The 21,704-nt window shown below is 36.4% G+C and overlaps 3 protein-coding genes across 7 annotated transcripts; all 3 read left to right on the top strand.

Annotated features, from left to right (window-relative positions):
• The first annotated feature begins 324 nt into the window (after window positions 1-324).
• Window positions 325-5,866, top strand: LOC147539223 (nuclear transcription factor Y subunit A-3-like). Of its 3 annotated transcripts, none has more exons than XM_086641765.1 (6): window positions 325-875; window positions 2,670-3,036; window positions 3,345-3,457; window positions 3,715-3,786; window positions 4,652-4,819; window positions 5,195-5,866. In XM_086641765.1, exons 2-6 carry the CDS (start codon window positions 2,763-2,765, stop codon window positions 5,552-5,554), a joined length of 987 nt encoding a protein of 328 aa, XP_086497891.1. In that variant the 5' UTR covers window positions 325-875; window positions 2,670-2,762; the 3' UTR covers window positions 5,555-5,866. The 3 variants fall into 3 exon arrangements, with proteins under 3 accessions (XP_086497891.1, XP_086497892.1, XP_086497893.1); XM_086641766.1 differs by having other exon boundaries at window positions 371-875; window positions 2,667-3,036; XM_086641767.1 differs by having other exon boundaries at window positions 875-1,074; window positions 2,667-3,036.
• A 5,060-nt stretch (window positions 5,867-10,926) lies between these two features.
• LOC147539222 (golgin candidate 6-like) lies at window positions 10,927-18,593 on the top strand. 3 transcript variants are annotated; one of them, XM_086642082.1, is made up of 19 exons: window positions 10,927-11,368; window positions 11,671-11,732; window positions 11,834-11,964; window positions 12,123-12,175; window positions 12,320-12,466; window positions 12,560-12,633; window positions 12,760-12,829; window positions 13,176-13,229; window positions 13,317-13,412; window positions 13,798-13,845; window positions 13,922-14,008; window positions 14,139-14,252; window positions 14,341-14,412; window positions 14,991-15,176; window positions 15,411-15,514; window positions 15,622-15,670; window positions 15,947-16,012; window positions 16,670-17,416; window positions 17,767-18,593. In XM_086642082.1, exons 1-19 carry the CDS (start codon window positions 11,324-11,326, stop codon window positions 18,310-18,312), a joined length of 2,751 nt encoding a protein of 916 aa, XP_086498208.1. In that variant the 5' UTR covers window positions 10,927-11,323; the 3' UTR covers window positions 18,313-18,593. The 3 variants fall into 3 exon arrangements, with proteins under 3 accessions (XP_086498208.1, XP_086498210.1, XP_086498209.1); XM_086642084.1 differs by having other exon boundaries at window positions 11,081-11,368; window positions 16,670-17,465; window positions 17,694-18,593; XM_086642083.1 differs by having other exon boundaries at window positions 11,226-11,368; window positions 11,671-11,727; window positions 11,832-11,964.
• Window positions 18,594-20,189: 1,596 nt separating this feature from the next.
• Window positions 20,190-21,033, top strand: LOC147539221 (17.1 kDa class II heat shock protein-like). Its single transcript, XM_086642086.1, has one exon. The coding sequence runs from the start codon at window positions 20,385-20,387 to the stop codon at window positions 20,877-20,879; it is 495 nt and encodes a 164-aa protein (XP_086498212.1). The 5' UTR covers window positions 20,190-20,384; the 3' UTR covers window positions 20,880-21,033.
• Window positions 21,034-21,704: the final 671 nt, after the last annotated feature.

Below are 21,704 nucleotides of genomic sequence, written 5' to 3'. Positions count from 1 at the left end.
CGACATGATAGATATTGATTGAGGGTGAACCCTTAATATTGATAAATAATCACTAAATCACCCAACAGTTTTGAAGAGGGCAATTTCGTCAGAAAAACACACGAGAGTGGCACACGCGCTACTTAACGAGCTTCTGACTGAAAAAGTGAAAATGAGAGTTAATTCCTGAAACATTATCGTTTTGGAGGTGAACCCTTAATATTGATAAATAAATGAGATTTACTCACTGAATAACCCTTTTTAATAATAATAAAAAACAAAAATTCAAATAGGGAAAGGGGCAAGTACGAAATAAATCAGACCCAAATGGGCAAATATTAAGGAGCTGTTTTTTCTATGTTATCTCCAATTTTGAAAACGACAAAATCAAATACAAGAGTGAAGAGAGAGAGAGAGAGGGCGGCTGATGGTTAAGGTGATTAAGTAAGAGAGAGAAAGCTCAACCCCAAGAGAGAGAGGCCAAGCACTTAGTAGTAGCTTTGTTTTGGATTTTACTTTAAAAAACAACTCAAGTCAGTCACAAATAATATTTTATTGACCAAAAAGGTGGTGTTAGTGACTGTGAGTGGTGGTGGTGGTGGCTGTGAGTGGTGGTACAAAGAGGAGGAGGAGGTGTTTCCATGGTGTAAATTGTTTGGATTTGTTTCTTTAATAATAAATAGAGTAGTAAATACTCATTAATCAAGTTCTGATAAATAAAGGGTAGGTGTTGTTTTAAGGGAAGGAAGCTTTTTAGCAGCAAAGCCAAGAAAAAAAAAAAAAGTAAAGAGAAAGATTTTTAAGAGGTTGGAGAGAGAGGTTTGAAGAGAGGAAACATGCCCAGATCTATCCCAACATTTTTCTCCTTATTTCTCTCTCTTTGCCAAATCCCAAAGGTTCCTCTCTCTCTCTCTTGTTTGTGACTTTTTCCTTCATATTCTATCTCATGTTTCTTCTTCCCTCCTTTGACTTCAGATGAAAACATTAGATGCTTCAAATTTCCTAATAAGAGACTTTTCCCCTTTTTTTCCTTTACTATTTTAACTAGAGGGTTGTCTCTTGATATCTTTCTGGGTTATATTTTTTGTTTTTAATGTAAGTAGAGTAATTTGATCATGTTTTTTTTCTTGATGTATTGGTTGTTGAAATGTGAGTTTTGGTAAAGATTTATTGGTGCTTTTAGTTGTTTGGGGAGTTTTATCTTTTTAGGATTTTTGATTTGAGTGCTTCTATTTAGTTCAACTTAGATTGAAATTACCATTTTGAGAATAAGTTGGGTGGTATGGGATTTCCCTAATTCTTAATAGTATTTTGATGGTGATTTGTGTGATTTTACTTTGTTTTTGTTCTTATACTTTGTCTTTGATGATGATGATGATGGCTGTGGGTTTGTCCAATTTTGGTGATAATCAAGGAATTTATTGATACTTTGTTTGCTATAGATGAGTCTAAAGAGTGTTTGACTAACATATATTTGGATTCATTTAGGTGTCTAGTCCACCTTTTCTTCATGTTGCATGTTTCCTTTCTGTCTTTGTTATTGAGTCTATAATGTTTCTTGCTCTTTATTGAAGTCAATCTGTGAATATGAACACTATAATTAGAACTTAGAAGACTTTTAGGATCTGAATTTGTAGGTTGGAAGAGGTTTTAATGGCGTTGGGTGTTATTTGTTTGTAACTTTAAAATTTGATATTTCATCAAGAATTCTTTGTTGAGTCTTCTTGCTTTTGAGCTTTTATTGATTAGATGTACATGCAATTGACTTCCTTGGATCTATCTATTTACGCTTCTTGGGGACCTCCTTCTTGCACTGCTTGTTTCTATCTATTTTTGCCCAAGGCTCAATTAATTGGCTATAATCTTTATTTTAGGTTAAGGGCCCCATGGTTATGCAGTTCGGGTTTATTCATGTGTTCGAAATTTCCTAGTTCCTTTGCTGAATACACATATATATATATACAGGGCCATAAATGAACTTCATTGAGTTCTTTGTCGCATTTGATGGATCCTATAAGTAGGTTATTGTACCTTACAAGTAGATCGAGGACTCTAAACTGTTTTTAGGTTTTCTCAAAGATTTTCTTTGTTGGAACTTGGTAGGTGTCAATTATGTTGTTTGAAGGAGTATTATGTATCTAAGCCATTGGGATCGACCGATCCACCTAAATAACTGGGGGGCTCAGAGAAGGCTCAGGGGTGGCTCAAGCCTATACCAATATAAACCCCCCAAGTTGGCTGGTTTGCGTGGAATCTAGATTTTGTGAAGTTTAAATTGAATTTCGTTCCCCAACTGCTTAGAGGTGGACTTTATTGTTTCCAGTCCACCGGATTTTGTCGCGTAAAAAGAACCACTGATGTTGTTCTGGCCCTAGTGAATATCACTAGGTCTGATCACGCTCATAGCTTCTTTGTTTATTTTAAAGCATTTAAAAGTGCATTTTTCTTCTGACACTTAGATGACCTTGTTGATGTTTTAGTTATCAAATTTAGGTATCAATATCTACTTTTAAATGAAAAATACAATTTATTTAGCTTTTCCATTTTGACTCTAGCTTTTCCACGTAAGAGTTTTTCTTTGCTATTGTATACTCCGTTTAAGTTCTTGTGTTAAAACTTTTGTTCAATGTGTTAAGTTTATCAACCTGCCCGGCTTCAACTTATTTAGATGTTTATTTTTCTTGTAGTAGAAACTGGAGTAGCATGTGAAATAGGTTTCCGGTAAATTTCTGAACGTCGTAGGCAGGAATAATACAATCAAGAATCAAGATAACTCTAAAACAATGAAAGACATGTCCAACAAAGACTCTGATCGATGTACTTCCCAACCAATCTCTCATGGTGATGTCAATTGCCAAGTGTGGTGGAATTCAAACGGATCACAAATTCCACCAAGTTCTTTGCACCACTCTCCTCGTCAAGATTGTCATAATGTGAAGCAGTTGAGTTTTCAAGTACAAGATCAGGACTCTTCTTCAACTCATTCTTCTGGTCAATCACATCATGAAGTGTCAAATATTGGAGGAAGCAATGGGCACCAAGTTTCAGTTCAATCTGGTAACCCTTTATGTATTTGTATTATGCTAGTATTCTCTTTTTGGCCCATATTCGGTTCCTCTTTTGTCTTACTTATGTAAATGCGAAAAAGGGAAGTTTAGGACGGCTTATATGATCGTCAATTATCTTTGTTCTCCTTCGAGGTTAAAGCCCTAAAATTTATATTAGGGTATCTTCAGTATCTCCCTATTACTTTTTAGTCACTTCCCATATTCAAATTATAATATGCTTGGACCGAAGCACACGAATTTTAGGATATGCTAGCTAGATCAGTGTCGTATTTAGCTTTTGTTATTTGATTCATGCAGAAGATATTGAGTCTTTCGGGAAGCAAGCTGATGCTCACGTGACATCAGTTTTATCACTTGGAACTCAAGAATTCATTTTGCCTCATTCACAAGTTGATTATACCCAATCAATGGTAAGTTCATACTTTTACTAATTAGTAGGGAATTCAGGCTTGATGTGCTATGGGTTTCTTTTTCTTTAAGAAACGACTTCGAAAGAGTGAAGCTCTTGAGCTACTTTGAAAAGTAGTTGCTTATGAAAAAATCACGTTCGTATTGTTATCAACCAACTCTCATGAAAATTATCCGTGAAAAACACAATCCAAAACACAGACATAGTTGCCATCTTGCTATATCTATTGTTTCTCGCTATCTCACCCTTCCATTTCAGGCTCGATTACCATACCCATATATTGATCCTTACACGGGTGGCTTACTGGCTTCTTATGGACCACAGGCTATTGTACGTATCTTTGTTCCTCTATCTTTTCCTGATATTTTCTTACCAAATCGTCTTTTTATTGTAAATTTTTTCATCATTTGGAATTATGTTATTTCATTGAAAAAGTACCCATCGCCTTGCACAATTCAGATATGCATAAAAATTTCTACTTATTTGTCGTGTGTTTAGGGATTTTTAATCGATAAGGTATTCTTGCTTTCATTCTTGACAGATGTCATCTGTACATTTTAGATCTCTTGATTATTTTCATCTAGTAAACATTCTTGTATGAACTTTATGGAACCCAAATCATTTATTTTAATAACAATGGGAGCATGCCCAAATATTCAACAGTCAAGCCCTCTGCTCAAGGGGTAATTTACCAACTGAAGCCACTAGTGATCTAGATGAACTAAACCAGAAATATTGTTCACTAAGTAGCACCTAGGAGGCTAGGACAATTGGCTAGTCTGTCGAGTAATAGCATCATTTCTGACTAGATACGTAGATTATTCTCTTATGACACAACTAAGAAAATACAGATTGTTTTCAGCAAACCGTAGTTTAAAGAACGTTAAGTTAGGGTTTCGGGTGGTCAACAAATGTTAAATTTAGAGTGACCTAACCGACCCAGTTCTATTTCCTTGGATTGGAAGTTTGGAACCAACCTGTTAGTGGGGGAGGATTGGACTGGTAGTTTTGCAGTCCAACTTAGTGGAGATAAGGGAACGGGTTAGTTGTCGACAAAAAATAATGACTTGGTGTATTGGATTGGATGACATTTTAAGCATCGAACTCAAATCTTGTTTGGTAGTTGTTAGCTGTAAATACATTTAGTTGCACGTCTTGCTTCTTTAATGAACTTATCTTAATTGGTACTAAGCAGATCCATCCACAAATGATGGGTGTGGCACCTACACGAGTTCCATTGCCTCTTGAGCTTGCAGAAAACGAACCGATCTTTGTAAATGCAAAACAATATCGAGGAATTATCAGACGGAGACAATCACGTGCAAAGCTTGAAGCTCATAATAAACTCATCAAAGACCGAAAGGTAAAAATCTTCTCTGGTATTTGCGATGTAAATACTCAAAAACTATGTTTCTCACTAGGTCACTCGGGGAGTCCTAAAATTAACATCTGCGAATCCTTGGTAGACACCGTTATGGTGGAACACAGGAAGACTTTTTTGTCTTCAAGCCTGAATAACCTTCTGTTCTTGATTAGTGGTCCTTGGCACAATGATTTCCTAGTGGTTTGTCTTTCACTAATCGAACTCTGAAATAAAAATGATCCCCCCCCCCCCCCCCCCGACCGTCCTTGTTAAACATTACTCCGACCGCAAGTTCCAAACCAAATTTTGATATTCTTTTGTACGAAGCACAAAAAGAAAGTGATTCTAAATATTCGAAATTTTCATTTTTTGCAGCCATATCTACACGAATCTCGGCATCTTCATGCACTAAAGAGGGCTAGGGGAACGGGTGGACGTTTTCTCAACACGAAGAAGCTAGAACAATCGAAGCAAAACAGCTCCATCAATGGGCAAAGCTCTTCAGAATCCGCTTCATTACAGTTATGTGGAAATGTATCTTCAGAATCTGAAAGAATTGGAGGAACTTCCACTATATCTTGCTCTGAAATCAGTACCGCATCCAATGGTGACGATATTTTTCGTCAATCTGATTTTAGGTTCTCTGGCTATTCTCACTTGGGAGGAAACATCCAAGATGGAGGAAGCGGAATTATGTGCAACGGGTCGAACCACCGAGTCCCCGTTGGACAGTAAAAAACGAACATGGGAAGAAAAACAACCATGTTAGTTGGTTCAGTTTTGGTGTAAACATGGTGTCAACTGAACCGGAAGAATCGACAACTTGGTAGTTCCTATGGGCAAATCATCCTTGGCTTTGTTACTTTTATCTTTCCTTTTTGATGTTTTTATGTGATATGTTTGATAAGTTGATCAAGAACAAATGAACTGGTACTTTCTTCTGTTACTTCAACTGCTTATTCAGCTTAAAAATGGTGGGTTTGACTGGTTTTAATGTGGAGACATCTTTTATTTTTGTTCAATGGATATTATTGACCAGTTTATCAATATCAACTATTTCATGATTGTCATATCCTGATCATGAACTTGCATATGAAATGCAAATAATTTTAATCTAGTTTCTCATAGCATCCATCTTCTTTTAACTTGTAGGAAGGTGGTATGTTAATGTTACATGAGAACAAAAGTTAGGCACACTATTGTGAGTTAAAAGATGGTGCTGAAATCAGAGGTCACTATCATTATTTTTGGTAGTTAGTGACTTAGTGGTGGCCAATTGGCGTGCCAACCGACATAGTTTGAAAATAGAAAGGAAGTAACATACTTTTGGTTCGGCAACGAAGTAACTTACTTTTGGTTCCGCAACGACACGTATCAGACATTGTTAAGAGGTAAATTAAATTTTAATTTCGGTAGATCTCGAAATAGAAGATATTCCAAATATTTCATACTGGAGTCTGGAGAAGACTATTGACCCTCTCTCTAAAGTATTTGCATCACTCTCCAAAATATCTTCTTCTCACTTTTATTTGTGAATGGTCACCTCCCACGGACCATCACATACATGAATTAATTGGTGGAGTTGGTAGCTTCTTCTCACCTTATCTTTCCCTCTAAAATCCATTAAAGCCCAACACAGGCCTAAAAGAAGTTAATGGGGAGGAATTGGTAGCTTCTGGTGCAAGTATGGTGTGGGAGGACCCCCTAGATCCTAATTCCACTATCGGAAATATGATATTAACATACAGCCGGTAGCTTCTTAGCGGCGGTAGTGTGCACCTACCAGACATATGAGTTCAGTAGGTCTACGCGGCTAAAAAATCATGAAGGCCAGGGAAAGATATTCGTACGATCTTACCACCACTGCCACCCTTCGCCTGCCACCACCCTAGCAATTTCTTATAAATGAACCCTAACCTCCACCACCATCTTTCTTTAGTTGTCCTAGCACAGAGGGGGAGAAAGAAGGAGAGAAAAAATTCAGGACATGGGCTAGTCTCTAAGGTATTGGGACTTAATTAGTGTTGTTCCTCTGGTTATGAATCGAGTTCACTTTATCTCTGTCTTGTCTTGATTAAGACAGAGTCTGAGTTGAAGTAGGAAATTTCTCTTTCTCTAAGTTATAGAGAGATAGACAATAAACGAATACTGACTTATCATAATCCTTCTTTCGGATTAACCGAGATAGACAAAATTAATGGAGGGTGAAAACAAGAATCTATGGAGTCGAGGCGAGAATAAATTCTCTTTCCTTAAGACATTTTACACCCCCGTAACAGTACCAACAATTAGGCTGTATGCCTTCGGGATACAACGACTATCCTTTCAGAATTTAAGATGGTACTTCCATATTCTGAAAGTAGGCGAACCTTCGTAAATAATATGAGCTCCTGAAGTGATGTGAATGGAACTTCTAGACACTTGAATGTTATAACTTCACTTGGATACTTCTCTTTTTGGAATTCCAGACACACTAAAATATTTCTGAAATCATAATTATATTCCAGACACACTAGTATACTGATATCATAAGAGAAGAGAAGAAGAGAATAAACAAAATTCACTCGGAGACTTCTTTCTTCAGAGTTCTAGATATACTAGAATATTTCTAAAATTAAAATTATATTCCACACACCAGAATACTGATCTCAGAAGAGAAGAAGAGAATGAACTGGATTGTCTTTGGAATTGATTTTGGTTGTTTATATAGGAAGCGAATAGACACTTTCATTTGGGATACATCTCTTGATTTTTGGGACATATATCTTCACTTTTTTGGGACACAACTCTTGAAATGAGTTGGTTATATAACAGGAATTTCGGTTGCATTTTGGAGTGTCTGATTTGGCTAGAAACGCGGAAGAAACGCCCATTGTTGGATGGCGTTAGATCTGTCCCGAAACCTGCCTAACGAATCAGCAAAATGACTGTTAGATCAAGATTTGAAGAAATCCTATCAGTATCCAGACACAAAGTTGACGCACGCCATTGGATCTCGCAGATCCAACGATTCTGGCCGTCCTGGCATTGTCCCGAAGTCTCTAATGTGCATCCGTCAGATCTGGAGCATTCCCTCGGCGTGAACGGGAGCCGTCCAGATCTCGACGTGCTCGCTTTGCTCAGATGACCCTCAATCTAACTTTGTCCACTTTGACGTTTTAGTACCTAACTTAACCGATAATCATCCAAACTTTAAACTTGAATTTCTAATTCATCCCGAATCAGATTTGAGTGATTCTTGGATCTAAATTAAAAAGCTCGACGAGATGAACACAATGGTATGTTCTGTTTCTGAGTTTGACGAGTCGCATCGAGCCAAACTTGACTCTGTTTCCTTCAATTAGTAAAGGGACATTGGTCTTTTTAGTAAGTACACAACTTTTCGAAAAAGTTAATAAATCATCATATATTCACTTAAAAATAATAGTATGTTCTAAATACTTTAATTTTTAAGATAAACTCACTAAAAAATAAAATATTTTAAATAGTTGAAGATCTCTTTCTCTATCTAAGAGCATCTCCAATGCACAACTCAATCTTAAAAATTCAGAGTGCCACATAGGATTTTCTGAGTTTTTCTTAAAAAATCATTTCCAATGCAAAACTCAACTAAGATCTCAAAGATGATGTGTCGAGTGTGGAATAGAGATATTTCAAGAGGACACTCTATTTTCAGAGTGTCCTCTTGAGATATCTCTAATTGTCCAGCTCATCAATATTTAAATTTCAACCAATAGAAATCAAGTCTTCGTATATTTCCAAAATAACTAATTATATTTTTACAAAAATAACCATGACACGTAAGTAAAATAAAAGAGTTTAGAGTGTTGCATTGGAGACATATAAGAATTTAGGATCTCAATTTTCGACACCTAGGAGTGAGAATCTCAATTGGAACTTGACAAATAGGACGAATGGAGATTTTTTTTGAGTTTTGCATTGGAGATGCTCTAAGAACTCGGAACAAATGATAGAATAAAATTTGAAGGAAAGTTTTCGACCAAAGTAATAGAAATGTATCAAAATTTCGACCACTATGGCCGAAATATGTCAAATATTTCAACCATAGTGGAAAAATGAATATGGTTGTTCAGTCATAAGACAATTCGAAGTTTGAGTGAAATATTTCATCTTCGCCAATAAAAACGGCTGAAATTCTAGCGACAAAGAAAAAACAGTAATCGTGGTACGTACCAAAATTATTTTCTACTTTTATAGAAAAATCTTCATCAATATTTTTAATAAAGTGAAATGGTATTATGTTGCAAAGTACTAAATAAACTTTCCAATGGGAGAGCATCATCTTCCGTTATTGCAACATCATTAATGTATTTAGAAATAATAAATGTATTACATTGGAAAGAGACGAGAATAACTTAGGATTATATGAATATAATGTTTATGTGTCATGGTTGTTGGTTGTTGAAGATGTTAAAATAGGGTTTAGTGCAAGAATTTGCAGATCTAAGGAAGAAAAACACGGAAATAAAAGAAAATTCTGAAACTTGTATTATTTTAATTCTTAATTTTTATCCAAAAAAGTTAATTTATTCAATTTAATTCGTAAAAGTAATGTCCCTTTTCCAATTAGTAGAGAGACTTTAAAATCTCAAAAGATAATATTTGGACTATTGTCTCAATACCATTTAGCTGGAAAACTTTTAGAGAGAGGGAGGGAAGAACTGTGGACAAAAAGGTTCAATTTTCTTGTGAGACTCGATTTTCATACGAGCTGCCTTTTTTCTGACAAAGTCAACTGTGTGTGTAAGTGACATATATAGGTAAAGGTTAACGTAATCATAGGTAGTAAAAAGGCAAGTGTATATAAAATTTCCCAAAGAAAAGCATACAAAAGTTTAGCCCCATTTGTGAAAAAATTAGGGAAGTTTAAAAAACGACCCCCTCAAGTGTTAAAGGCGTCTCTTTCCATCACATGCCCCCCAAAATTTACATTCGGGTTAACATGTCTTTCTTCGCTCTTCATCTAAAAAATTGTTACTTTCTTATGCTCAACACTGTTTCTGTCTCTGTCCGACAAAAGGAAGAGTTGATCTCTGCACCAAAATTTCTTCGTCCGGGAGGACCTTTTATTATAGGTGTTCCTCTCATTCTTTCTCTTATTCTCTTTCTCTTTGTCTCCCCCCCCCCCCATATCCCCTCCCTTTTTCTCATCTCTTTTCCTCACAAAATATCTCATTTCTTCTTGTCAAACTCTTTTTCTCACTCCGTTCCTCTCAAACTTCTTTTCTCACTCCGTTCCGACAAAAGACAACGTTCTCTGGACCGAAGTCTTTCATCCGAGATGACTCACTAAAGGTACTAAATGATCCGGCAAGGGAGAGAGCGAGATGGGGAGAGATATTGGGAGAGTTGAGGAGGAGAGAGAGTAAAACATGAAGGAAGATATAGAGGAGTGGTAGAGAGAGATAGAGCAAAATCGTGACAGTCGGGGGGTGGTGGTGATAGTGAAGATGCAGATGAAGATGGTAAAATAAACATCTGAAGTTTTGTGCCTTAATTAAAATAATGATGGCCTCAAACATAATCAAATCAATTAGGTTAAATTGGATGGATCCAAAGTCTCCATGCTGGAACCAAACCACATGCCCCAAAGCAACGACCGTTTTATTAGTTCCAAATGTTCGAGAAGATATCTATATATATATGAATTATTTATCAGAAAATTGGTCGAAACTTCCTAAATTTGGTCAAAATGATTGAACCATTTTTATATGCCTAATAATGTTTGCGCGTGTTTGGGAGGATTGACTAGGTTTGCTTAATAAGATTTGCGTAAATTCATAAATATTTTGTAGGGGAAGGTGATTTGAGGAAACAAAAACTTTCCCAACAAAAGAATTTAGGTGTGGAAATATGACTTCCCTTAAATTTTTCTCTTAAAGCATCGACAAAGGTCGCCTACAACGTTTTCTGTTTTTTCCCCTTTTTGTTCTTCTTCCTTTGTTCTCTCTTTTTCATTCTGATGAAGAGGAACCTCGTCTCACGAAAGAGTTCTGCCTTCGCGAAGACAAAGGGTTTCCATATTTGAAACACCTTGAAGACGAAGGATCCTCTTCGCATGGCATCTGGACACAGATCGACTTGTCCGAAAGCAAGGCTTTCGGACTCGGACAGGTCCGAGTACGAAGTGCTATCAGGCACCCGAGGCGAACAACAAATCCACCAGGTGCCTTTAGCCGTTCCCAAAAACAAGATTATCATCACATGTGAAGTGGTCAATCCTTTTACCTTCAACGGTCAAGATACCTATGCATCATTTTACTACAATGGTCCTTGTAGTGGGCAATCAATCACAAACGTTTCTTAAAACTTCCCACTCGTCTTTCCCGGCTTTCACCTGCAACTCCCTTTCATTTTTAGAAGTCAGAGCTCTCACACTTTCTCTATCTACAAAAAACCCTCTCAAATTTGGTCCAAATTGATTTTAACATCATAATTAAACCTCTTTCTTAAGCCGGTTTTCTTACTCTAAATTATAATCCGATGGATTTCAAGCTCGGTCGTCTCAATCTCAATGCAGTAGCTCAGGTACTCTTCTTTTTTTCTGGATTATTGTCATTTTCTTATCAGTTTCATTTATGATTCAATCATGCAAGCGTATTAGGGTTTTTTATTGGAACATTATTTGGGAAATTCAGATTTTGTTGTGATCGATTCTACTGCAAGTAAAACTTAAACTAGGGTTTCATGTTAACTCACTACTTCTTCAGGTTTCCTGAAATTGGATGACAAAAAAAGACAATTTTTTTGAGGTTTTGAATTAGAATTTGTGGTTTCAACTTTCATGGTTTGTAATTTGGTACTTAATTGGTTTAAAAATTTTCATGAAGGGTGTTGGTGGACTTGTTTTTGGAAAGGATAAATCTGGTTCGGATGATGATGATGATGATAGGTAAATTAAAGATTCAATTCTTACCTGTTTAATTTTGAAGTACATTCTTTTTTTTGTATCCTTTTGAAATCAATCAACTTATAATGCATGCATTGTTTCAGCAATTATGTGGAAAGCTTGCTTGGGCGTATTAGAAATGGTGTATCAGCAAAAGATAGGCGGGAAGCTATTGATGAACTTCAGTCTGTTATGGGAGAAAGTCAGTCTGCCCAGCTAGCATTTGGGGCAACAGGTAAGAGCCTCTTTCTTCTAGTTCCTTTTTCAGTTTGAGTACAGGAATTGCAATAGACTAGATCCAGTTATAGTAGGAGATTTCAATTAATGGGTGGTTCAGACTGAATCGAAAATGATCCGTTGAGTTGACACAATTAATTACTTCTGGCTTTGCAGGTATCTCAGTGCTTATGGGTATCTTACAGGAAGAACGCAATGACAAAGATATGGTTCGTTCATGTCTTCAATGTATTTAGTTTTATTGGAGAGTGCACCTATATGAATCTTTTTGTAGTTGCTTCTAGCATTTCACATACTTGGGGATTTGCACCTATGATAGTATAATATGATCATATATTCATTCTTCTGTGAAGGTTCAAGGTGCGCTTGAAACTCTTGTAAGTGCCCTTACACCTATTAATCGAGCTGCAGGACAAAAAGATGAGGTTCGACCAGCAGTGATGAATTCTGATTTATTTTCGGGAGAAGCAGGAAATATATCTGTTCTTCTAAGTTTGCTGGTGAGTGTACTTTGGGTAGAAAGTGTTGTCTACTAAGTGTTCCATGCATTGTGCGTATAGCTGCATCACTCATACTCTATCAATCTTTTACAGGAAGACGATGAATTCAATGTTCAATACTACACACTTCAACTTTTGACTGCCCTTCTAACAGTTTCTCTAAATAGGTATCGATGTATATGTATATGTATTATGTATCATCCTTATATGGCCCACCACCAAGTGTTCTTACCCTTTTCTTGGTGCTATTAGATTACATTTACGAGGTCCTCATTTTTCTGAGTCTACTTTAGGTTGCAAGAAGCAATTCTTACACTCCCCGGAGGAATAACTCGTCTCATGGATATGCTTATGAATCGCGAGGTAATGTAGATTCTTCTTACACTACGGATCAAACCATTTCATAAGGAATTAGGGCAGAGTAGTGAAAATTTTCTACCTAAAACCTTCAGAGAACCTTATAGTGTTATCTTTTTTAAGTTTTAATAACATAAAGAAAGAAAAGCGTTGGGATTTTTTATATTCTCTTTTAGGGTCAGTGCTCGCTGTCTTCTACCTTTTTGTAATAGATAAGCATAACGATCAATGATGTTATAATTTAGTTTTTGTTCTTGAACAAATCTTTGCAAGCTTCTCTTTCATAAGAAACGAAAACAGTTATTGGCTGTGAATGCTGCCATTGAGACTGATTTCGCTGTATCATTAATAGGCTATCAGGAATGAGGCGCTGTTAGTTCTTACGTACTTGACTCGTGAGGCTGAGGTGATTGTTCTCTCATATCTGTCTATGTATAGATCAAGCTGAAAATGTATTTGAGACCTACTAAATAATGACCTTTTTCAAGTTCAGGAAATTCAAAAGATTGTTGTCTTCGAAGGTGCATTTGATAAGATATTTAGTATTATACAAGAGGAAGGAGGTTCTGAAGGCGGTGTTGTTGTACAGGTATGTTTCGTTTACCTTTAGTTACCGACATACTGTAGCCTGTACGTCTAACATATACAACTAGTTCCAAGCCCTGAATTTATATAAAATCTCGGCCATATCTATCTTTCAAGGTCCTGGTTTTCAAAAACTAATATTAGTTTCAGGTGGAGATATGTAGAGATCTTAAATATTCGTTGATCACAAATAATGTGGAAGAAAATATCATTTTGTTTTCAAATTTATATAAACTACGAAAAAGATATGATTCTAATTTCCGTGTGATATATTTTTTGGTATAATTAGTTTATCGCTTTCTATTACTCTCTTCTTGTGTAACAGTTTTGAGGAGTAATTGAGAATTTCTTTCTGCTTTTATGACTTATTAGTTTCTCTTACTGCACAGGACTGTCTTGAACTACTAAACAACCTCCTTAGCGGCGCATCAAATCAGGTTTGCAGCTGTTTTGCTGTGTTCTTTCTTCTCCCCTCCCCTTGAGATAGTAACTTTTCTTCCTCTCATCTTTCAGACATTATTGCGAGAAACTACGGGCTTTGAGCCTTTAATATCAATGTTGAAGCATGAAGGTAGTAACCACAAGTTCAAGAAACAAAAGGTAAGACATAACGACAACTACTGTGCTTGTTATAGTTTTTGACTGTCTACGATAATGCACCAAAAGTATTTTTTTTTCATCGTTACTAGTAAAGTTTTCTTGTGGCTGAAAACCATCATAATGCCAGTAGACAGTAAATCTGCTCAGAACGTTAGAAGCCATTGAGTTGCTATTGGTGGGAGGATTGAAATATGAACCCGGACGAGATGCAAATAGGGTATCTAACCAAACGGTGTTGTTACAGGTTTGTCGAAAATGGTAAAGTTACTTAATTATGTACCTTTTTAAATGTCTAAGCTATTCCACCTGTTTTCATTTTTGTGAATTTGCAGAAAAAAGTCATTGACTATCTTCTAATGTTGGGAGTTGAGAACCAACGGGCACCAGTTGATCTACGTTGTTCAGTACGTTCCTGTTCTTGTTTTCGAACTCTCTAATAATGAGCATATTATGTAGGAAAACATTAGGGACAGATGCAGTATAGATAGTATGTCATATCAAATGTCAAATTGACTAATACCTCTAAGATTTGAAAAGTTCGCCTCTGGTCAGTTGTAGAGGGCTGAGATAAACTTAACTTCGTAGCTATTTTTTTTTTCTAAACATAATCAGAAGTTAGAATGTGAACAAGATTAGCTGGTGCTACTTAATCGTCTTTGTTTGTGGGATAAGAGGAAGAACGATTGAACTATTTTATTATCCTATCGGGGTTTTACTATCTGTTAGGAAGTAATGATGGCAACATTGTATCTCTTTAAGATTTGTGTTTCTAGTTTTGATTTGCCTAGTGTGTACTGTGTCTATCAGTATACGTTTGTTCCAAGGGGATCATGATTCGTGCATTTTGTATTATGATTTATGAGCTTCCCTTTTTCGTCCTGACGTATGTGTTATGTTCTAAGTTGGGAGTCTATAAATCCAAAAGCACACACCTTTGTGTATATAACTATATATGTTTTAGGCATTATCGTAACACTTTCAGGCACTACGATGCATTGGAGGTTTGCTTGTTGGACATCCTCATAATTGTGACGCTTTTGCGAGTAAAGTACTAGGAGAGGAACCAAATGTTGAACCTGCATTAAATTCAATTCTTAGGATTCTTTTGCGCACCTCTAGTCCAGAAGAGTTTGTAGCTGCTGACTTTGTGTTTAAGTGCTTTTGCGAGGTTTGTTCCTAAATCCAAAGTATGTACATAAACTCATATTTTATAAGCTCAGACACCATTTTCACGTAATGTATCATAATTCAATGATATGAACTACTGGAAGTAGGGATGTGGCCTTCAAATAATTTTCTCTCATTTTATGCGTAATGCACCTATAGGGAGTCGGGACATGCCCATCTCTCATTATGATTACGGATTTATCGTTGACGATCGCTCTTCTTATATCTCAAGCAGAAAAACACAGATGGCCAAGCGATGTTGGCTTCCACTATGATTCCTCAACCACAATCAATGGCTCATGCTCCTATAGAGGAGGACATTAACATGTCATTTGGAAGGTATGCACATTATGATCATCGACTTGCATTGTAATTTGCTACTACATTATTATGTTTAATATCACATTTTGATTATTTATCTTCCTAAAACTTTTTTCTTATGGCAGCATGCTGTTGCATAGTCTCACTGTGATCGAAACTGATGGAGATCTTGAGGTAACACAGAATCTGCTGATTATTCAAAAGTATAAGAAAGCTATTAAAGAGTTATTCTTCCGGGTACATTAATTGATGCATCCAGCTTTAATTCTAAACAGGATTGGTTTGAGCTGGCATTGGAGACACTTTTGAGTTTCTCTTTGTTTCTTTTTTGGAATATGTAGTTGAATTATACCAATGTTCAACTTTTAATTTAATCCATTCAGTTTTTTTATTGTACGGCTAAGTAAAACCTGTACCTTTAAGTGACTATTAATGTTTCCCTAAGTGCAGACATGTTCCAGAGCTGCGAGTGTACTTTCACATATACTGATGGACAATACCCATTGCAAGGAACGGGTATGCATTTTCATTTCTTTCCTTTCACACCTTTGCTTTCTTTTTTTGCTTCATTATTGTTCAATGTTTCTTTTGTTTTCTTGTGTACATAAAATTGGAGTACTTACTATATACATAATAAATTTAAGTTTCAAAAAATATACATAATAAATTTTCTAGCGGGCATGGCTTATTTTATACCTATATTCCTGAAATGTACGTGTGGGATATCTTCTTCCTATTTAACCATTCCACATTTTCCTTCACTTTCTCAAGTCACCCCACATAGAAAACTCATCAGTTTATAACAACCACTCAACCAGTAATCATCCTTTCCAATGTTCTTTAAACCAAGTAAAACTAGAAACATCTTAAAAACAAAATAACATCAAGAGTAATACATGCCTTTCATATACTTGTTAAACGAGGATTAATTTTGAGCAGGAAATATGTGTCGAGCCAAGGATGGGTCATATTTTGATTTGATTTTGAATTGGGATGAACTAATGAAATAACAAGTCAGATCAATTAAGTTCATCCCTTTTCTTCATCTTTGTAATTTTCATTTCATTATGAACTTAAATTTTTCAAAAATAAAAATAAAATAATTTTGAGCAGGAACTCAGGAAGAACATAACCTTTTATGGTGTTCATATTCTAATTCTTTCAACACTACAGGTTCTACGAGTTGAACTTGAAGCACCAATCCCATCTCTAGGTGTTCAAGAGCCACTAATGCACCGAATAGTGAAGTATTTAGCTCTTTCCTCCATGAAAAACAAAGAAAGCTCTCATAAGAACTCATTCTCGTCCAAAGATTCATATATCCAACCCGTTATCCTGAAACTACTTGTCACATGGTTAGCCGAGTTCCCGGATGCAGTTCATTGCTTTCTCAATTTACGACCCCACCTTACCTATCTTCTCGAGCTTGTCTCAAACATATCAGTATCTATTTGCACGAAAGGATTAGCCGCTGTTCTCTTGGGCGAGTGTTTCTTATACAACAAATCAATTGACAAAAGTGTCAATTCTTCCATGGTGGTTGATGCCATTTGTGAGAAAGTTGGACTTACTTCGTACTTATTAAGGTTAGAAGATATGCAGAAAAGCTTCATTTTTGTTTCTGCCAAACCGGGTTTACTTTATAATGTAACAGAGATTGGAGATGTTAATGATAAAGATGATACTGATTGGAAGCATGGCGAAAGTCCATTGCTTATGTCACTTTTTGATGCCAAGTTCGTTGATTTTGTGAAAAAGTTGGAGGAAAGTATTAGAGCTAGCATTGTTGATGTTTATAGTCATTCGAAGAGTGAGGTGGTTGTTCTGCCGGTTGAATTAGAACAAAGGAAAGGTGAGAGTGACGCCGAGTATATCAAGCGACTGAAATTGTTTGTGGAGAGCAAGTGCACGGAGATGCAGGTATGTGATATTTTGCCGGAACATGCATTCGTATTCACATTTTGGTAGTGTTTCTTTATACATCTGAATCTCCATATGATTTATACTATCATATTATGTGTTTTTTACATATTGCGTATGAGTTTCTGCATATTTTTATATCTTTATTAAAATCAGATCTTAAAACAAATTTTCTTTTCAAATTCAGACCTATTTTATAGGGGCAAACTTGTGAATTTGAAGTGGACTTGTTATAAGATCAAATTAAAGAAGAATACAAATTTACATACAAAATCAGATTTCGAACTTCAGAAAAGAAAAAAAGAACTTTGCCGCATGTGATCGTTCTCATCCTTCATTTTGCACTTCAGGATCTTCTTGGTCGAAATTCAACTTCAGCGGAGACGTTAGCTAAAACAAGTGGAAGTTCTCGTTCTGGTTCAGACCAGGATGAAGACCAGAAAAAAATCCAAACAGAAACCCTCCAAAGAAATCTTCAACAAGCAATTCAACAGGTTGAGATTCTCAAATCAGAGAAAGAGAAAGTTGAAGCCGAGGCATCTGCGTATCGCAATTTCGCCAATAAAATGGAATCTGATTTAAAAAGCTTATCCGAAGCTTACAGGAGTCTTGAACAAGCAAACATCCAGCTAGAATCAGAAGCAAAACTTCTAAGAGCAGGAGACGGTGACACTCTTCCAAACCTTGAAGCAATAAAAGCAGAAGCTAAAGAAGAAGCATCTAAGGAAAGTGAAGCAGAGCTAAACGATCTACTTATTTGCCTAGGGCAAGAACAAGCTAAGGTAGAGAAATTGAGCTCAAGGTTAGAGGAGTTAGGAGAGGATGTAAGCTCTCTTCTTGAAGGAGTTGCAGATGATATTCCGGTACCTGAAGACAGTGACGGCGAAGAAGAGTGACAAGAATTACTATTTATCTTGACGGGCGATCTGATTTCCGTTAAAACCATGTTTGTATATATCTCACAGTGACGATGATCGTTGGGTCCATCAGATGCTTTTCGACCTCCAAACAAGACTATTCCGGTAAGATTCAGTTGGATTTGTTTGTTGTACTATTGCTTTCTTTCACATCTAGTTGCGATAGACTGATGTTCTGTTCTTTAACATTTTAACTCTTTCTCTTAACTGTATTCGAACTTGACATCTCTCTAATAAAAAAAACCTAATGGACTTGATTATGTGTACGCTTGCTCATATAAAGATTCATTGAAAAAACTGAGCGACAAAATGAGATTTTTATTACATAATTGAAGTTGCTCTGATAGTGATTCTTAGCATGAAGTCTGTAAGGAACTGGTGATCATGGTAACTAGAGAAAGAAGACTTCTCTCCCTTTGGCTCACAATATTGGATTTAAGGAGTGGCTAATTCGTTATATTTATTGCACCCACCACACCTGTATATCTTTTTCTCATTTCATGGCAGATTGTCCAAAAGGTTGGTGCATCATCCTTAAGGCCTACTGGCCCCCAAAGTAGCTGCTTTCGGTTCTTTAGAGCAATCTGAGCTGTACTTTCTTAATATACATAAACTGAAAATCTCGTTGCAGTTTAATGGTCACAGGCGTTGGTTTTATCTAAAGGTTTGATTCCTTGCGAAAACCGTTTGGTATCTGTTTCCCTCTACGTAAAAGGTGATGGGGACGTTCAAAATATTTGTGTTTTTTCATCTCTTTTCTTTCTCTATTTTTAATCTTCTTCACCACCACTACCGACCACGCCATACCACCACCAACTACTCTCTGTCTCTCGAGTTTGGCTTGAAACCCTCGAAGAGGCTTTCCAACGAAATCTTCCAAAGCGTGTCCACCGAAATCATCCAAAGTGTAAGACACTCGACGAAATAAGTGTAAGACACTCGACTATCAAGGGTTTGCACTTCCCACTGAAACCTAAGAAACAGAGGAGATAGGGATAGGAAGAGATGGAGAGTATGACTGAGAGAGGGGAGAAGGAGAAGGTGACTGAAGAATATTTAGGTAGAGAGGAATGTTTTTTTGGGGTTATTTAGACATTTACCCATCCATTTAAAAATACTAGGACTTCACTTCTAAAATGAAAATGCATACGGCGTTAGAGTCTTATTCTCAATTTTTCTGTTAAATATCAGTTAAGTGGTTCACGTGCCAACCACATGCCTGACTTGTGACAAAAATGCCCTTCATGAAATATTTAGGTTATTTAGACATTGACTCGTCAAATACCAATTAAGTAATTTGTGTGTGGTCTCGTATTCCTTTTATTTGTATAGGTTTTCAGAGAAAACGACTATGATCTCCGTTATTTGTTACAAGACATTGATACATCGCGAAGATGTGATAAGCACGATAATGCACGATAATCGCCTAAGTTAAATGAAAGAAGCTGAAAGCCCAACAATATGGAAGAAGTTTAAAGCCCAACAATATGAAAAATACCTGAATCCCGACAAACTTATTACTTTATTTATATCTTTCATGACTCAAATTCAATAGCCATTGATTCCACTTCCTCTGCAAATCGAACCTGGAACCTTAGAATTTTGGAGTTTATGTCAATACTATCAATCACTTGGCCAACCAAGTGTTTGACGAAAAAACACCCCTTTCAAAACCCCTCTCACGAGGAATTTAGGAAGGAAAGTTTAAAGACGCATTTTGTAAAAGGCGCCTCCTTCACTCATATTAATCTTCCCAACGGAGGTGCCGTTAATACTTACAGCGGCGCCATTAAAGCTTCCCGGTTAGGAATCCGTTTTCTTTCTAGAATACGGTTATATTAATTCACCTAGACGAGGGAAAACACGTCAAACAAAGAGAACATTCTACAGCTTTCTCGAGTCTCGACTGCTCTCCGAAGAATGAAGAACATTCTCGAACTTCCCCCAAGCCACTATAAATTCGCCATCTTCTTCAACCATCAAATCCATCAGAAATCAAAAACCCTAAAAATCACAATACAAATCTCAAAATCTCACATTTGAGTTAGAAAATGGATATCAGATTCATGGATTTCGAATCCCCAATCATCTCAACCCTTCGTCACATGATGGAAGAAAACGAAAAATCATCATCAAACTCTAATGGTGGTTGTGGAGGAGGACCAAGTTCGATATATTTTAGTGATGCAAAAGCAATGGCAACAACACCAGCAGATATCAAAGAATACAACAATTCTTACATACTCATAATTGACATGCCTGGTGTTAAATCAGATGATATTAAAGTTCAATTAGAAGATGATAATGTGTTAGTTATTAGTGGAGAAAGGAAAAGAGATGAAGAAAAAGAAGGTATTAGTAGTAGTAAGTATTTGAGAATGGAAAGAAGATTTGGGAAAATAATGAGGAAATTTGTATTACCTGAGAATGCTGATACTGAATCAATTTCAGCTGTTTGTAAAGATGGTGTTTTGAGTGTTACTGTTGAGAAATTGCCTCCTCCTGAACCTAAGAAACCCAAGACTATTCAAGTGAAAGTTGCTTAAGGTTTATTAATATTTAGGGTTTTGTGTGGTTTTGAATTTAGGGTATGGGTTTATATGAAAGTTCAATGTGTTTTTTGGTAGTGTAAGTTGTTATGGTATATCCCCCTTATGTAATGTGTTTTACGATGAATGAAATGATTTTCACTTTGATCAATAGTATTGGTTCTGGTTTTTTTTTTTTTTTCTTCTTATTATAGTTCGAAATTTTGAATGAATCTTTTGTGAAAAAAGAATTTACTAGAGATCTTCCGAAACACGTATCCTCCACGGGATATCATCTTCAGAGCTAGTAGTGCTGCCTTTGCATGTGCTGACCAGAGGCAGAGCCAGGAATTTGAGTATGGGCGGGCTGAAAAGTCACAACCTCATGGATATAAACTTCTTGCCTTACCAGCTGGGCTGCTGAAGTCTTTAGTTAAAAAGCTCAACGCAAAGTATAAGTCAGATCGAAAGACTCGGACTATATCGTAAAAAAGCGCAGTAGAAGTTACAGGTGGGAAGACTCGGGTTGCAGCCCAGCATAGCCCACCTATAGCTCTGCCCCTGGTGCCGACGTTGTCGATGTTGAATGACCAAAGCGGAGTTCCTGCGAACTGTTGTTATGTCTGTCCAGCTTGTCCTTTTTCCTTGGAAGCTATTATCTGGTAGACTTTGTACTTCGAACTCATCATTTAACTCCATCGCAACATTTATAATTTGTCGACTTTCCATGGGGTTGTTCTCCAAAAACCAATCTGTTACAAGGTTTCCATAAGTACCATAATACATAAATTTGTAATGCAATTACTTTGTCATTCTCTTCCCCTGCCAACCAATTATATAAAA

The sequence above is a fragment of the Eschscholzia californica genome, unplaced genomic scaffold (assembly GCF_041429995.1).
Source record: "Eschscholzia californica isolate CP2 unplaced genomic scaffold, dmEscCali1.0.p SCAF_5, whole genome shotgun sequence".
Taxonomy (NCBI): domain Eukaryota; kingdom Viridiplantae; phylum Streptophyta; class Magnoliopsida; order Ranunculales; family Papaveraceae; genus Eschscholzia; species Eschscholzia californica.
This window is presented reverse-complemented; position numbering and strand designations above follow the sequence as displayed.

Excerpts from the sequence above, each read along its gene's own strand:
- LOC147539222 (XM_086642082.1), top strand. The coding sequence starts at position 11,324 with ATGGATTTCAAGCTCGGTCGTCTCAATCTCAATGCAGTAGCTCAG. Across the intron at positions 13,846-13,921 it reads TTAGCGGCGCATCAAATCAG|ACATTATTGCGAGAAACTAC; the intron begins GTTTGCAGCTGT and ends CTCATCTTTCAG. Across the intron at positions 14,009-14,138 it reads ACAAGTTCAAGAAACAAAAG|ACAGTAAATCTGCTCAGAAC; the intron begins GTAAGACATAAC and ends TAATGCCAGTAG.
- LOC147539223 (XM_086641765.1), top strand. The coding sequence starts at position 2,763 with ATGAAAGACATGTCCAACAAAGACTCTGATCGATGTACTTCCCAACCA. Across the intron at positions 3,458-3,714 it reads TTGATTATACCCAATCAATG|GCTCGATTACCATACCCATA; the intron begins GTAAGTTCATAC and ends CTTCCATTTCAG. Across the intron at positions 4,820-5,194 it reads AACTCATCAAAGACCGAAAG|CCATATCTACACGAATCTCG; the intron begins GTAAAAATCTTC and ends CATTTTTTGCAG.
- LOC147539221 (XM_086642086.1), top strand. The coding sequence starts at position 20,385 with ATGGATATCAGATTCATGGATTTCGAATCCCCAATCATCTCAACCCTT.